The sequence below is a fragment of the Balearica regulorum genome, chromosome 26 (genome assembly GCF_011004875.1).
Source record: "Balearica regulorum gibbericeps isolate bBalReg1 chromosome 26, bBalReg1.pri, whole genome shotgun sequence".
NCBI classification, from domain to species: Eukaryota; Metazoa; Chordata; class Aves; order Gruiformes; family Gruidae; genus Balearica; species Balearica regulorum.
In genome coordinates, this window is record NC_046209.1 from 2,341,370 (window position 1) to 2,355,015 (window position 13,646).

At 71.6% G+C, this 13,646-nt stretch overlaps 2 protein-coding genes across 4 annotated transcripts; both read right to left on the reverse strand.

The window, feature by feature from the left end:
* Positions 1–722: 722 nt before the first annotated feature.
* On the reverse strand, positions 723–2,663 carry B3GNT3 (UDP-GlcNAc:betaGal beta-1,3-N-acetylglucosaminyltransferase 3). The gene is made up of 3 exons (XM_075776263.1): positions 2,637–2,663; positions 2,359–2,568; positions 723–1,865 (listed from the first exon to the last, which is right to left on the reverse strand). Exons 1-3 carry the CDS (start codon positions 2,661–2,663, stop codon positions 723–725), a joined length of 1,380 nt encoding a protein of 459 aa, XP_075632378.1.
* Positions 2,664–2,997: 334 nt separating this feature from the next.
* FCHO1 (FCH and mu domain containing endocytic adaptor 1) lies at positions 2,998–12,886 on the reverse strand. Of its 3 annotated transcripts, none has more exons than XM_075776746.1 (29): positions 12,812–12,886; positions 11,590–11,646; positions 10,833–10,912; positions 9,974–10,056; positions 9,817–9,891; positions 9,584–9,725; positions 9,340–9,492; positions 9,124–9,228; positions 8,689–8,787; positions 8,474–8,570; positions 8,267–8,311; positions 8,108–8,180; positions 7,973–7,994; positions 7,826–7,880; positions 7,558–7,736; positions 7,453–7,477; positions 7,303–7,365; positions 7,157–7,199; positions 6,947–7,038; positions 6,202–6,828; positions 5,871–5,989; positions 5,668–5,773; positions 5,481–5,592; positions 5,223–5,378; positions 4,569–4,701; positions 4,263–4,462; positions 4,013–4,077; positions 3,742–3,906; positions 2,998–3,275 (listed from the first exon to the last, which is right to left on the reverse strand). In XM_075776746.1, exons 3-29 carry the CDS (start codon positions 10,857–10,859, stop codon positions 3,253–3,255), a joined length of 3,084 nt encoding a protein of 1,027 aa, XP_075632861.1. In that variant the 5' UTR covers positions 10,860–10,912; positions 11,590–11,646; positions 12,812–12,886; the 3' UTR covers positions 2,998–3,252. The 3 variants fall into 3 exon arrangements, with proteins under 3 accessions (XP_075632861.1, XP_075632860.1, XP_075632862.1); XM_075776745.1 differs by having other exon boundaries at positions 9,974–10,065; XM_075776747.1 differs by having other exon boundaries at positions 3,141–3,275; positions 5,223–5,312; positions 9,974–10,065.
* Between the last annotated feature and the right edge of the window lie 760 nt (positions 12,887–13,646).

A 13,646-nucleotide genomic window follows, 5' to 3' on the forward strand; every position in this document is an offset into this window, starting at 1 on the left:
GGGGGGAAGCAAGAGGGGATTCACAGGGGACACCGGGGAGAGGGGACACCGGGGACCGGTCACTGCAGAGCTGCTGGGGAAGGGGGGCTGGGAGGGGTGAGGGTGCCCACGGGACATCCCGGTGCGGGGGTCCCCAGCTCAGCACTCACCGCAGGCTTTCCCGGGGGGGGGTGACGCCAGTGGGTGCCCCCGCACGAGGACACGAGGGTGCGGATGAACTCGCGTGCCTGTCGTCCCCCCCAGCCCGCTCGTGGGGCCCTCGCTGGGGGCAAACACCCACCCCAGCGGGGTGAGGGGTTCCCCTTGCTCCCCCCAAGCCAGCCCTGGCCTCCCTGCACCCCAGTCCCCCAGGGAGGCTGCAGACCCCGCGCGCCCTCATTAACAACACAGGTTCGTTTATTCTCCCTCTGGTGCCTCACTACTCCTCTGGCCCCCGGAAAGCAGATTTGGGGTAAAACCAGGCAGAAACAGGCCGGGGGCAGGATGGGGTGCGTGGTAGCCCACCCAGCCCAGGGTGGAAGCCGGGACTCGGCCTCACAGTCACCGTTCTGCCCTCCCGGCAGGACCGTGGTGGAGGGGGGGGTATCAGCCCCGGGGTCCTCGGGGACCCTCCCTGGCAGCACCGAGCAGCAGCTACGGGGGGGGCGGGGCGAGCTGCAGCCCGAGCAGCCCTCGGGTTGTACCGGTGTTTCACCCCGGCTTCTTGGTCCTCCTTGGCCACCCTAGAAGACGCTCACCCTCTTGCTGCAGAGCAGCTGGGGCTCGTGGATGGCCTGCCACATCACCGCCGTCTCGTAGGGCATGAAGCGGTGCACCAGCAGCAGCTCCCGGTAGTAGCAGGGGTCGAAGGGGTCGGTGTTGGCCGGCACCCCCACGCCCATGGTCCGGATGCCGACGTGGGAAGCGGGCGGCAGCCCTGCCTTCTCCAAGCACATACCCAGGTAGACGTCGTCGATGGGGAAAAGCTCGATGTCCCGTGATTCCCGGGAGATGACGTGGGCGGTGAAGCCGGACATGAGCATCCCACCGCCGCCGCAGTAGGGCGGGTAATGCTTGGAGGCCAGGAGCTGCGTGGGCACGAAGTACTTGCTCTGCTGGATGCGGACGGGGCTGTTGTTGATGAAGAGCTGCCCCACCATGAGATGCCGCTCCTCGACACCCTGGGTGGCCATTGCAAAGTGGATGACGTTGTCCGTGTTGACGAAGACGTCGTCGTCCCCGTTGAAGATGAAGTGGACGCCGGGGCAGTGCTCCTCCAGCCAGGTGTGGAAGAGCACCTGCTTCAGCGTCAGGTTGAAGAAGGTGTCCTTGAAGTCCCACTGCAGCACGTCCCCGTACTCCCGCTGCTCCAGCCGCAGCAGCCAGTTGAGTTTCTTTGCGTCCTGGGCGCTGGGCGCCACCCCCACGAGGAAGACCCGGCGGATGGGGGCTCCTTCAAAGGTCCTCTCCTGCCCCCAGGTCTTGCGGATCACCTCCCGCCGCTCGTAGTTCACCGGCGATGACTTGATGGCCAAGAGGAGGAAGATGTTGGAGGACCCCTCGGCCCCCCCGCATTTGCTGGGGACGTCGAGCAGCGCTGGGAAGGACCGGCAGTGCCGGTACCACATGAAGTCCTGCACGTGGCCGGGCAGTTTGGCGAAGCCGGTGACGTTGTGCACCGAGGCGTTGGCCACGCACGGAGCGGGGGTGGGCAGAACGCGGGGCGGGGGGAGCCTGGGGGCTGCCCGGGGGCTGGGGGGGGGGCTGCGCCGGGGGGCCGCGCCAGGCCACAGCCCATCAGCGTGGTAGAGCAGGTAGCAGAGCCCCAGGACCCCCAAGACAAGCAGAACCCACAGCTCCAGCCTGTAGCGCCGCAGGGACGTGCTCTGCAAGAGACAGGGAGGGGGATTCGGCACCGGTCACCCCCGCAGCCCCTGGCCGGCTGCACCCGGAGAGACGACCGGGGCCGGGGCACAGCACCCTGCCCTGCGGAGCGGACCACGGAGCTCCCTCCCGGTATGCGGAGGGGAGGGGGGGGGGATTTCCCGACACGGGCCGGTCACACCGTGCTGCAGGTAACCCGTGAGCTGGCTGCTGCCCAGCTGGGCACGGCAACGTTGGCACAGGGCAGAGTCCGACCGCTCCGGCTTCACCGGGAAAAGTGCAGCAGACCCAAAGGCAGCAATAAACTGCCAGTTCCAGGATGGGGCTGTTCTCCTTTGGGAGAGCAAACACAGGGTGCGGCACCGAAACCCAGGGATGTCCAGGAAGGGTGCGCAGCCCCTGGGACCCGCTGGCATGGGGGGTACCCAAGGAGTTACCACCGGCTCAAGGCGTAGGGAGGAGGCGGTGGGGTGGTCCCGGGTGCGAGGAGCCCACCCGGGTTTGCTGCGAGCAGCCCTTGCCCTCAGAGACGAAGCGCCGGGACAGGGGGCCCCCGGGGAAGCCCACGGCGACCCCGGCGAGAGCCCGGCTGCCGCTCGCCCGCCGGCACCGCACAGAGCCCGGCCAGCCGGAGACGGACCCAGCCAGCCCTTGACCAAGGTAGGGACCCCGTCCCAGTGCCCAGGAGCGCCGCTTTGGACCCCACTGCATTGCAAAGAGCCACAATCCCCCCCCACGGCGAGACTCCCCGGACCCCCCGAGGCCCCCGGTACCTTGTCGCAGAGCCAGTTTGGGGCCATTCTCGCACCGCACCTCTCCCCGTGCCGGGAGTGATGTGGCCCCAGCGGCACAGGTATCTCCTGCAGGGATCCTCCCCCGTCCGCCCGTCCGTCCCCCCCACCCCTCTGCCCGTCCACCTGCCGCAGGTGGGGCGGCAGCACCCACGGGCGCAGGGAAGGGGATCGGCAAAGCGCTGCCGTCTCCCTGCCTCGGTTTCCCCCGGCCCCGCAGCGGCGGAGCCCCCCGGGGAGCCGCGGCGTATCAGCTGAGTCCCGTTTCCAAGGAGGAGCCCGGAGGCCCCGGGGATGGGCGTCGCGGCAGGAGGTAGGCAGGAGCCGGTGGGGGGGTTCTTAGAAAATAAAGTGTTTAATAAAAGAGCAGCTCCTGCTCCCTTCACAGCACACGGGAGGGCGGAGGGGACCCACCGCCGGGCAGCAGGAGACGACGCGGTGACAGCCACGGAGTGGGGGGCCGGAGGGAGAAGGGGAGGAGGAGGAGATTGGGGGGGGGCTCCCACCCGGCGGCACCCCCTCCCCAGCCGGCCTCCATCCAGTGTTTCAAGTTCACACAACCAAGGGGGAAGCCCAGGGGGGTACGGTGAGAGGCAGCTCAGGACCCCGCCAGGTAGATCCCTGCGGAGGAAAGGTGGTGAGGGGGGGCTGTGAGGATGGGGGGCTGCGAGGATGGGGGGCAGGTGCCCGGCACGAGGACGGTCATCGCCGAGTGGCCAGGACTCGACGCCAGCCCCGAACTGGGCTACCTGCACCCTCCCCGGGCTGGGCATCGCCCAGTGAGGGCAGAACGGGTGTTGGGGTGGTGGGGAGGGGACCCCACGCACGCCAGGGCCATGGGGAGCAGGGAGGGGACCCCCGTGCGTCCCAAGGAGCAGAGAAGGGACCCCGTCCACCTTGGGAAAGGGACCGCGTGCATCCCAGGGAAGGGACCTCATGCACCCTGGAGAGCTGGGAAGGGACCCCGTGCCCCCCAGAGAAGGGACCCCGTGCCCCCCAGGGCCGCGGGGGATGGGGACAGGACCTCGCACCGCCCAGGGTGGTGGGGAAGGGCCCCCGCACCCCCCCAGGGCCCCGCCAACCGCACCTGTAGCAAACCTCTTCTTGACCAGCGACATGCGGTACCCGGCGCTCGCCAGCTCCACCTCGACGCCCGACAGCGTGCTGCCCTCGCTGCTGAACTGGGCTGCCACGGGGCTGGGCTTGCTGGGCCCGCAGAGGGGCTCCCAGCTGGCCGAGAGCTGGCCGCAGCCTGGGGGGGTGGGGGGAGAGCAGAGGGGTTGGGGGAGCTGCAGGGGCCGAGCCTGGACCCTGCTCCCCTGCCCCGTGCCCTCCGAGCAGGGCAGGCGCAGCCTCACCTCCCTGCCCCGGGGCACCCGGGACATCCAGCAGCCTCCAGAGCAGCCTCTTCTCCTCCAGGTTCCTGCCGGGACACGGGCACGTCCCCAAGCCCCCAGCCCCCCCAAACCCCCCCTCTCCACTCCATCCCCCTTGCTCCCCACCTCCCTCTCCCCATCAACAGCCCATTGCCCAGCCCGGGGTCCCCGCTCTCCCACCCTTGGGTGGGGGGGGGGCAGGTTTGGGACCCCCGGTGCCCCCAACCCTTACCAGCTGGCCGCCGGCTGGAGCCGCAGGTTGGCGACGGGCTCGTCCACGGGCAGCAGGACGTGGACGTTGGCGAGGGGCACGGGCAGGGCCAGGGCGCCGGCGTTGTAACCGTACTCGACGCTGACCCGCGTGGCGCCCGGCGAGCAGTCCCAGCGCACACGCAGTCGCAGCGGCGCCGAGCCGGGGCCCAGCCGTGAGAACTGGGGGGGGTCGGGGAGGGTTCAGGGGGGTGCCGAGACCCTCCCACCCCCCAGGAGCTGGGTGGGGGACCCGAGGGGGTCCCAGCTGTCCCCCCCTGGGGCTCACCTGGTACTTGAGCAGAGCCACGTTGTAGTAGGAGGCGGCCGGACTCTGCTCTGCTTGTTTCTGCAGGTGCCCGGTCAGCGCCGCCATGTTCAGCCAGAAGTCCTTGGTGCTGGGGTCGCTCTGGGACGGGTCACTGCCGGGACGGGGTCAGAGAGACGAGGGTGCCTGGGCACCCCAGGACACCCAGCACCCCGACACCCAGCTCCCCGTTGCCGCACCCACCGGCTCCTGAGGATGCTCAGGCCCCATGGGAACTCCAGGAACCCCCCCACGCACCCCGGCACCCAGCTCCCCGTTGCTGCATCTACCAGCTCCCAGGATGTCCCGGCATCCCCAGGTACCCCCTGTACCCCAAGAGCAGCTCCCCATCACTGCACCCACCACCTCCCAAGATGCCTGTGCCCCCCCCAGCACCCCCTGTACCCTAACACCAGCTCCCTAATACTGCACCCACCACCTCCCGGGGTGCCCATACCCCTCCTGTACCCCAACACCAGCTCCCCATCGCTGCACCCACCACCTCCCACGATCCCTGCATCACCCCAGGCACCCCGTGTACCCCGACACCAGCTCCCCACCGCCGCATCCCCCGGCCGCCAGCCTGCCCAGGCACCCCCGTGCAGCCGGTACCGCGGTGCCACCGCGTCCCCGCACCTGTAGAGCAGCTCGGCGTTGGGCAGGAACTGCTCGATGGCGCCGGCGTTGAGCAGGCGGAAGCTGAGCACGGGGGGGGCCATGCTCCCGCTGAAGACGCGGACGATGCCGGCAGGGAAGGACATGGTGAGCTCCCCCGTCACCTTCACCAGGCAGCTGCTGGGGACAGGCCGGGGGTCAGTGGATGCCCCAGGCGGGACATAGCGGCTGCGGGGGGGGAGCCCTGGCCCCCCCCTCCCCGCCCCGGGACCCCCGTACCTGTCGGCGTCGCGCCCCTTGAAGTACGCGTGGACGTACTCGGTGAAGGCGGTGGCCACGGGGAGTGCATCCTGCGAGCCCAGCACCACGGGGCTGGGACCCCGCGACAGCCCTGGGGAGGCAGATGGGGTCAGAGCCCGGATGGGACCCCCACCCTGCGACCCCCCAAGCCCCCCCCGGGACCCACCGAGCGCCGGCTGGGAGACGGCGAAGAAGCCCCGCTCGCCCAGGCTGGCGGGTGCTGAGTGCGAGGGGCCGCAGCTCCAGGAGGGCGAGGGGCTCAGCGAGCGCGACTGGAAGGCAAGGCGGCATCGGGGAGGGGGTCCGGGTCTGGCCCCCACCGTGGGGGTCCCGCAGCCCGGTCCCCGTCCCCCCGCCCCGGCTACGCACCAGGTCAGTGTTGCTGCCTGCAGCCGGGCCGGCCACCGGCCTCTTTGTGCGGGAGCGGCGAGGGGGGGCCATGAGCGGGACCTCCCGGGGGGCTGCGCTGGGCCGGGCGGGGAGAGCATCTGGGGTGGGGGCACAGACAGGGCGTGAGGAGAGAGACCCGCTGTGGCAGGGTGTCGTCCCCCCCCGGCGGGGGATTCCAGCAGGGTCTCACTAGTGCCATGAGTTTGGCAGGTCTCAGCCCCATTCCCAGCTGAGCCCTGTGCCCAGCTTGGGGGGGGGGGGGGGCAGAGTTAAGGGTAACGGGGGCAACTCCTGCACCCCTGCCACTCACCCGGCTCAGCCTGCGGTGGGGGAGCCGCCGGCGTGCCGCCCTCGGTCAGCCTCGTCCCGGACCCTTGGCAGCTCCACGGAGAGGGGCTGGAGGACTCCCCCCCGCTGGGGGGGGCCGGGGAGGAGGAGGAGGACGAGGCCGAGTTGGAGGAAGGACAGGGCAGAGGGGGACGGTCCCCGCCGGGGCTGCGGGGTCTGACCCACGGCGGGGGCTCCCCGAAAGGGTCGGGCGAGGGGGCTTCACGGGGGGCCGGGCCGCTGGGGCAGCGGCTGCGTCCCCGGGGCGCCGTCTCCGCATCCTCCCAGAGCCCCTCGGCCCCGGGGCCGCTGAAGACGGCGAAGCCGGGGGGCTCAGGGAGGCGGCCGGCGGGGCTGCGGGGCCGCGGCACCCAGGCGCCGGGATCTCGGGTGGCGGGGGGCGGCAGCGGAGGCGGCGGGGGGTCTGAGGGGCCACCCCGCTTGGGGAGGGGGCTCTGCGGCGTCCCCGGCTGCGGGGTCCAGGGTCTTGAGTCCGGGGAGGGTCCGGGCGCAGGGTGTGAGGGCGAGTCCAAACCCGAGTCCTCCACGTTCTCCGGGGAGGAGGAGGAGAAAGGGGAGGACGAGGAGGTGAGGACGTAGGCGCGGGGGGCTGCAGGGAGAAGCCCGCGTCAGAGCGCTGGGGGGAAGCTGGCCATGGCACCCTGGATGCCGTGGTCCCCCCCACTCTCTCCATTCTCCCTGACCCCCCCCCCCCTCCAAATCCTCACCTGGGAAATCCTCTGCTTCGAAAGCCGACTCCAGCGGGGGCCCGAAGAGAGCGTCGGGGGGCACCATGTCCGGAGGGGCTTTCCCGGGGCCGCTGCACCGGAGGGAGATGGAGGGCGCAGCTCAGTGCCCACCCGGGACCCCCCGGGAGGAGGCTCGGGGTGGGGGGGGTGCACCGCCGCACGGCACCCTGCTCCCTCCCTGCCCCATACCTGTTTGCCTGCGCTGCCAGGCGCCCCCTCCCTGCACTGTCACCTGCGGGGAGAGGGGACACGCTGGGGGGGTTGCAGAGCCGCTGTCCCCCACACCCCCAGGACCTCACCCCCGCATCCCCGGGACCCCCCCGGTACGGTCTCACCTGCCGCCAGCGTCCCCTCGGGGTCCGTGTCACTTGGGGCTGGGGTCAGAGACGCCACGTGCCCTGGGGACAGACGGGGACAGGCAGCGTTAGGGGACACGGAGCCCGGGGGACCCCCGAGTCACGCCAAGCCCCCGGGGTGGCACTTACGGGACGACTGTCGCTTGACGGTGCCCTGCAAGAGATTGGGGACAGTGGGTCAGTTCGCCCTGGCACGGTCCCTGGGGACCCCGCAGCCCCCCCTCCAAGGCTCACCCCGATGCTGGGGGGCAGGATGAGGTTCCCCACGGTGGCCTTGAGCTGCTCCACGGTGGCCTCGGCGCTGCCACCCGCCTCCCGGGGCTGCACCGGCTTGATGTGGACGTAAAACTTGCGGGGCTCATCCTCGTCGTAGTCGGAGTCGCTGGAGGAGCAGACGTGGTTCTCTGCCTCGGCTGAGCCCCCGTCAAGGCAAAACCCCCATGCTCGGACCCCCCCAAAAATCACAGACACCCACCCCCCCCCACCTTCAGCACAAGGATACTGCGGGTGACATCGGGGCGCACGGTGAACCCGTCCTCATCCACCTCCGGGCAGCCCTGCGGGGAGATGCTCGGAGAGGTGCTCGCTCCCCCAGTCCTCCCAGTACGGAAAAAACCCCCAACCCCAGGGCTGGCACTGGGATACTCACCACCTCGGCATCCGGGGATTCCCTGGGGAATGAGAGAGGCAGCGTTAGATCCCGAAGCAGGGAAGGGACGACGGGACGCGGGGACGACGGGACGCAGGGACGATGGGACGCGGGGACGACGGGACGCGATCTTACACAGCGTCACGATCCCTCTCCTTACGGCTCAACCCAGGGATACGGAAAGCTTTACTCCGACTCCTCTTGGGTCCTGGAAAGGGGGTACAAAGTGGTAAGCAGCCCCCTCCGCACCCCAAAAATCCCCGGCGTGGGGCTGCTGGATGCAGACGTACTTGCCTTCCTGCGCTGGGGCCAGCCGGTACTCGTCGAAATCCAACGCTCCTGCCACCGAGAAGGGGATCAGCCCAGCACCGCGGCTCCATCTTTGCACGAGGGCGATGCTCCCCCTCCTCGCACGAGGGCTTTTGCCCTCGTGCGAGGAGGGGGAGCATCGCCCTCGTGCAAATGCGGGGGAGCCCACCGGGATGCTGCCCACAACCTCACCTGGTCGCTCTCGCCCCGTGCCTTTGCTCTCGGCAAACCTCCGTAACAGCATTTCGGTGCCGATGTTCTCCACGTTTTGCTTGAATTCCTCATGGACCTGGGGGGGGGGGGGGAATAAAAAAAAAAAAGAAAAAAAAAAGAGGGGGGGGGAAAAGATCATACTCAGAGTCAAGGGGGACACAGCTCAGGGTTGTCACCCCTCCCTGGGGACTCACCTGCCCAATCTGGACATGGGTGTCCTCCACGGAGTGCGAGTAGGAGCCGATGAGACCCTTCATGTGGCGTAGGTGGGCTTCTTCCACCTCCTGGAAGCGCTGGTGGGGCAGATGGGGGGGGGGGGTGTGTTCGGGCAGGTCCCCAAGGGCTCAGTGTGCACACAGGGCGGGGGGGGGGGGGGCTCAGGAAGGGTGGCACGTCCCCAGGGGTGACACATCCCCAAGGGACGGCATCTCCAGGGAAAGGGCGCTCAACCAGGGCGGCAAGTCACCACGGGCCGCCGTTACCACGGGAGGGGTGCTCAGCCAGGCTGGCAGGTCCCCAAGGACCAGCGTGTCCCACGCCACCATTACACCGCGCAGCCAGCGCCGGGAACCCCGCTCCTTCCCCCCCCCGCCTTGCCCGCCGCCCCCCACCCCCCCGGCGCTGCCCACCATGGCCGAATCCAGCATCCTCTGCTCGAAGTCGGCGCGGGCAGCGTTGTATTTCTCCACCGCCCGCCGCAGCGCCTCGCCCGCCTTCTTGGACTTGAGCTCTGCCTACGGGACCGAGCAGCGGGGATGACCCCGGAGCGGCGGGGAGGGGGAAGAGACGGGACGACAGGGACCATCGAGGCGGGGAGGGGGGACGGGACGTGTGTTGGGTCTCACCTTGTCAATCTCCTTCTGGCTGGTGCCCTCCTTGCGCAGCCGCTCGTACTCCTGGCACTTGCTGTGGTAGCTCTCCTTGGACTTGGGCAGCAGCTGGGCCACCCCGTGCAGGAGCTGGACGGCCTCCAGCGTTCCCGAGACCTCCTCCTTGGACTGGAGGGGGGGACACGGACACGACGGGGAGGCGGTGGGCAGGGGGGGTTTGGGGTGCGGTGAGGGAGGGCGGGAGGAGGGGACGCGGTACCTTCTTGTGCACCCGGCCTTGCTCCTCGCCGTAGCGCGAGATCTCCTTGATGAGGTCGTGCAGCTTCTTCATCAGCTCCAGGTGGCACAGGGCCAGCTTGTCCGAGGAGATGCGGAAAACCTCCCAGAGCGGCGCAAAGGTCCTGGCGGGGGGGGGGGGGGCATAGGGAGGGATGAACGGGGTGCCTACCCCAGCTCGGGGTGCTCCGGACCCCCCCCCAGACCCCTGCTTACCCCAGCTGGGTCCCATTGGTGGCCATCTTAGACAGCTTCACCATGGCCTTGGCGTAGTTCTCCTCGATGGCAGCCCTGGGGACAGCAGGGAGAGGGCGCTGGGGACGGAGCCCGGCCGTGCCGGGGTCCCCCCTGCCCGTCCCCCCCACCCCGGTACCTCTCTCGGACGAAGTCGGCCAGCTCCTTGGTAGAGATCTGCCCGTGCTTCATGTTGTGGTAGAGCACGTCGAAGCCGTGGTTCTTCTCGCCCTGGCACGGGACCACCCTCAGCTCCCCAAACCCCCCCAGCACCCCCCAGCACGAGCATCCGGGGACACCCCCAGGTCCCACACCCCCGGGCTCCCCCCCCCTCCCCGATGGTGCCACCAGCTGGCGTGGCAGGAAGCACCATTTGCCGTGGAAACACCCCAAACGGGGCATGGTGGCCCAGACCCCCCCCCCTCGGGTGCACAAGGGGGTGCAGAGCCCCCCAGCCCTGCCAGGGAGCCAGCTGGGGGGTTCGGGGTGGGGGGTGGCCCCGGACGTCTGGGTTCCCTGGGGTGAGCAGGGCAGGAAGGGGTGGGCTGAGCCCTGACGCCGGGTGCTATTTTGGGTGCTGCCTGCTCCCCCGCAGCAGGCGGGGGTGCCTTCCCCCCAGCCCCCGGCAGCACGGCCAGGCTGGGGGTGTCAGGGTGCCGGTGACCCCAGCTGGGGAAACTGAGGCAGGGGGAAGAGGAAGGCGCAGGCAGCTGCGAGTCCCCGGCAGAGACGAACCAGGAAGCACCGGCCGCGCTTCGTGCCCCCGCGGCGCTGCCAACTTCCCCCCGCGGTGCCGGGACGGGGATCCCCATGGGGACGGGGACAGCACCGCGGCCGGGGGACGCGCAGGCACCCACACCCATCACTCCACCCTCCCCTCAGCAATCAATTTGCAGCGTTAACGGAGGTGTCGGGCCTTGCAATATTACCGGCGGCGATAAACCGGCCCCCCCCCCCAGGAGGGTGGGGTGCACCCATGGGTGGGGGTCCAGGCTTACCCAGAAGTGCTCGGTGAAGTAGGACATCTTGGAGGGGGGGGGTCAGCAGCGCGGGGACCCGCAGCTCAGCTCCCGGCGCCCTGGGGACACACCTGGCCCTTAGCGGGGGTGGAGGGGGGGGCTCAGCGGGGACCCCCCCCCCCCCGCACCACGCCAGCACCTGCCGGTATTTATCGGTTTTGCCGGGAAAACGCAGCCCCGTGGCCATGGAAACCGCAGGCTCCCCCGTGCCCGCCACCGCCGGGGCCCCCTCCCCACGGTGTGTGTGTAGCACCCCCGGGGGGGGGGGGGGGGGCTGGGGGTCCGGGGGGGCCGCCGGGGCCGCGCTTGGGCCCGACACCAGATACGCAGCTAAATAATAAATGAGCGGCTGCTGCGCAGCGGCGGCTGCTGCTCCCGCGCCCGGCCGTGCCGGTGGCCCCCAGCCCCCCAAAACCAGCCCCCCCCCCCCAGACCAGCCCCCCTCCCCGCCTGGGGGAGCCCCTTCCACCCACAAACAGGGACCCAGGAGACCGTGCTCCCCCCCCCCCCCCCCATCCTGCCTGAACCCCAAATGCCCCCAGCCATGCTGGGGGGGTCACCCACCGGAGCAGCCCCCCGGCACTTGGCAGAGGGGACCCCCCGGTTGTGCCCCCCCGGGGCTGTGCCCCCCCCCCCCCCCCCAGCCCTGCTCCCCATCACGCGCCGGAGAAAAACAGGAAACCAAAAAAATCGTGCGTGGCGGGGGGTTGGCATAACGGGGGGGGCCCCCACTCACCCTGGGCTGCTGGGGGGCTGGGGGGCCCCCCCCGATCATCCTCGGCACGCCGGGGGTCTGGAGGGGAGGGGGGGGTTAGGGCACGCTGCACCCCCCCACGCCCACTGCCGCCCCCCCACCCGGCGGTCCCTCCGCGCTGGCCGAGCCACCTGTGTCACAAGCGGGACGGGCTCAGCGCGGCCTCCCCAGCCGGGCTGGAGGGGAAGCGGGGCGGGGGGGGGGGGGGGGGGAAGCACCGGGGGGGGCTCCGGGCCCGGCCGGACCCCGACCTGCCGCCGGTCACGAGCGGGCGCAGACGCCGCGAACCCGCCGCCCCATCGCCACCGGCCAAAGTCCCCGGAGGTGGCAGCGGCCACCGAGTCCCCGACCGGCCGGGGGGTGCGGGGGGGTGGGTGGGTGGGTGGGGGTGTGTGTGGGGGGTGCAGCATCCCGCCGGGCTGCGGCAGGGACACCCCGGGACACCCCCCCCGCGCCCCCCAGCCGGGCGGCCCCGGCCACCCGCAGCGGTGACCTTCACCGGCGGTGGGGTGCAGGGGACGCGGGCGGCCCCCCGAGGGGTGCGGGGGGGGGGGGGGGGCTCCGGGGTGGGGGGGCCGGATCGCGCCCGGGCTGCACCTGCCCGGGCCGGGGGGTGCTCAATGGGGGGGGGGGGGGAGCTGTGCACCCCCACCCAGGGCTGCGGGGCTGTCGGAGGGAGCGGCACCGCGGGGGGGTCGGGGCGCGCACGGGGGTGCAGATGCTTCCCCCCCCCCCCCAAAAAAAAAATAAAAAAAAAAAAAAAGGAGGGAAAGCGCCGAGTCCTGCACCTGCAGCGGGGGGGTCGCGGGGGCGCTGCCCGCAGCACCGGGAGCGGCGTTTTGGAGAAGGGGGGCTGCACCCGTGCATGGGGGGGGGGGGAGTTTATTGAGGGGGGCACCGGGGGGCTGCCCGGGCAGCCGGGGCGGGGTGCGCTGCAGCGGGGAGCCATGCACGGCGCGGGGGAGGGGGGGGGGGGGGCTCCGGCCGAGGGGGGCGCGGGGCTGCACCCCAGCCCCGGGGAGGGGGATGCTGCAGCCGAGGGGCTGTGCCCACGCACCGCGCGGGAGCGGCGGGGGCTGCACGGCCGAGGCGGAGGGGGGTTGAGGGGGGGGGTGTGTGTGTGTGTGTGTGTGCTGCACCCCGCTCCGGTACGCGGGACTGGGGGTCGTTCCCTGCTCCCCGGGCCCGGCGGGGCCGCACTCACCTGCGGGGCCGCCCCCGCCCCGCTCCGCTCCGCCGCCGCCCCGCGCCCGCTCCGGGCCGCGCGCTCCGAGCCGGGACCGCGCCGAGGGCGGGGGAGGCACAAACCACGCCCCCTCCCACCGCGCCGTCTCGCTATTGGTCACCACGCCCGGCAGCGGTTACCGCAGCCAGCGGGCCGCCGCTTCTCATTGGTCGGGAAGCAGCCGCGCCGCGCGCGGGGAGGGGGTGATTTGCATTTTTAAAGCGGCCGCCGCCCCCCCCCCCCCCAGCGGGAGGGGATGCGGGGGGGGATGCGGGGCGGGGGGGGGGGGGCGGAGGGGGAGAGAGCCGCCCGCACCGACACCCCGGCCCGGGGGCTCCCACCATCCGCAGGGCTCCCACCCCCCGGGGCTCCCGTTCTCCCAGTGCCGCTGTGCCCAGCGCTAAGGGTGCAACCGCACCCCCCCACACCCCCCCCCCCCGCCGTGACCCCCCGCACCCGACCCCGACGGCTGCAACCGGGCCGGTCCCCGCCGCAGCCCCCCGCCGCCCCCGCCGGTGCCACCCGGTGCCTCGCGCCCCGCTGAGCTCATGCCCCGGCTCCGGCTGACACCGGGGCGGCCGCGGCGCAGCTGCGGGGCGGGGAGCGGGAGCGGGCACGGGTGGGCGGCGGGGGCTGCTCCGGCGGGTGGGGACCCGGGGACTGGGGGGGGCCTTTTCCCTGGGAGCCGAAGCACAACCGTCCTCCTCGAGATGGGGACGCGGCCCCACGCCGGCCCGGGGTGCCACGGCCACGGTTGGCGGAGCTGGGACGGTGCGTCAGGCGGAGGCTTCGGTTCCCGGCCCTTTCGTGCCGT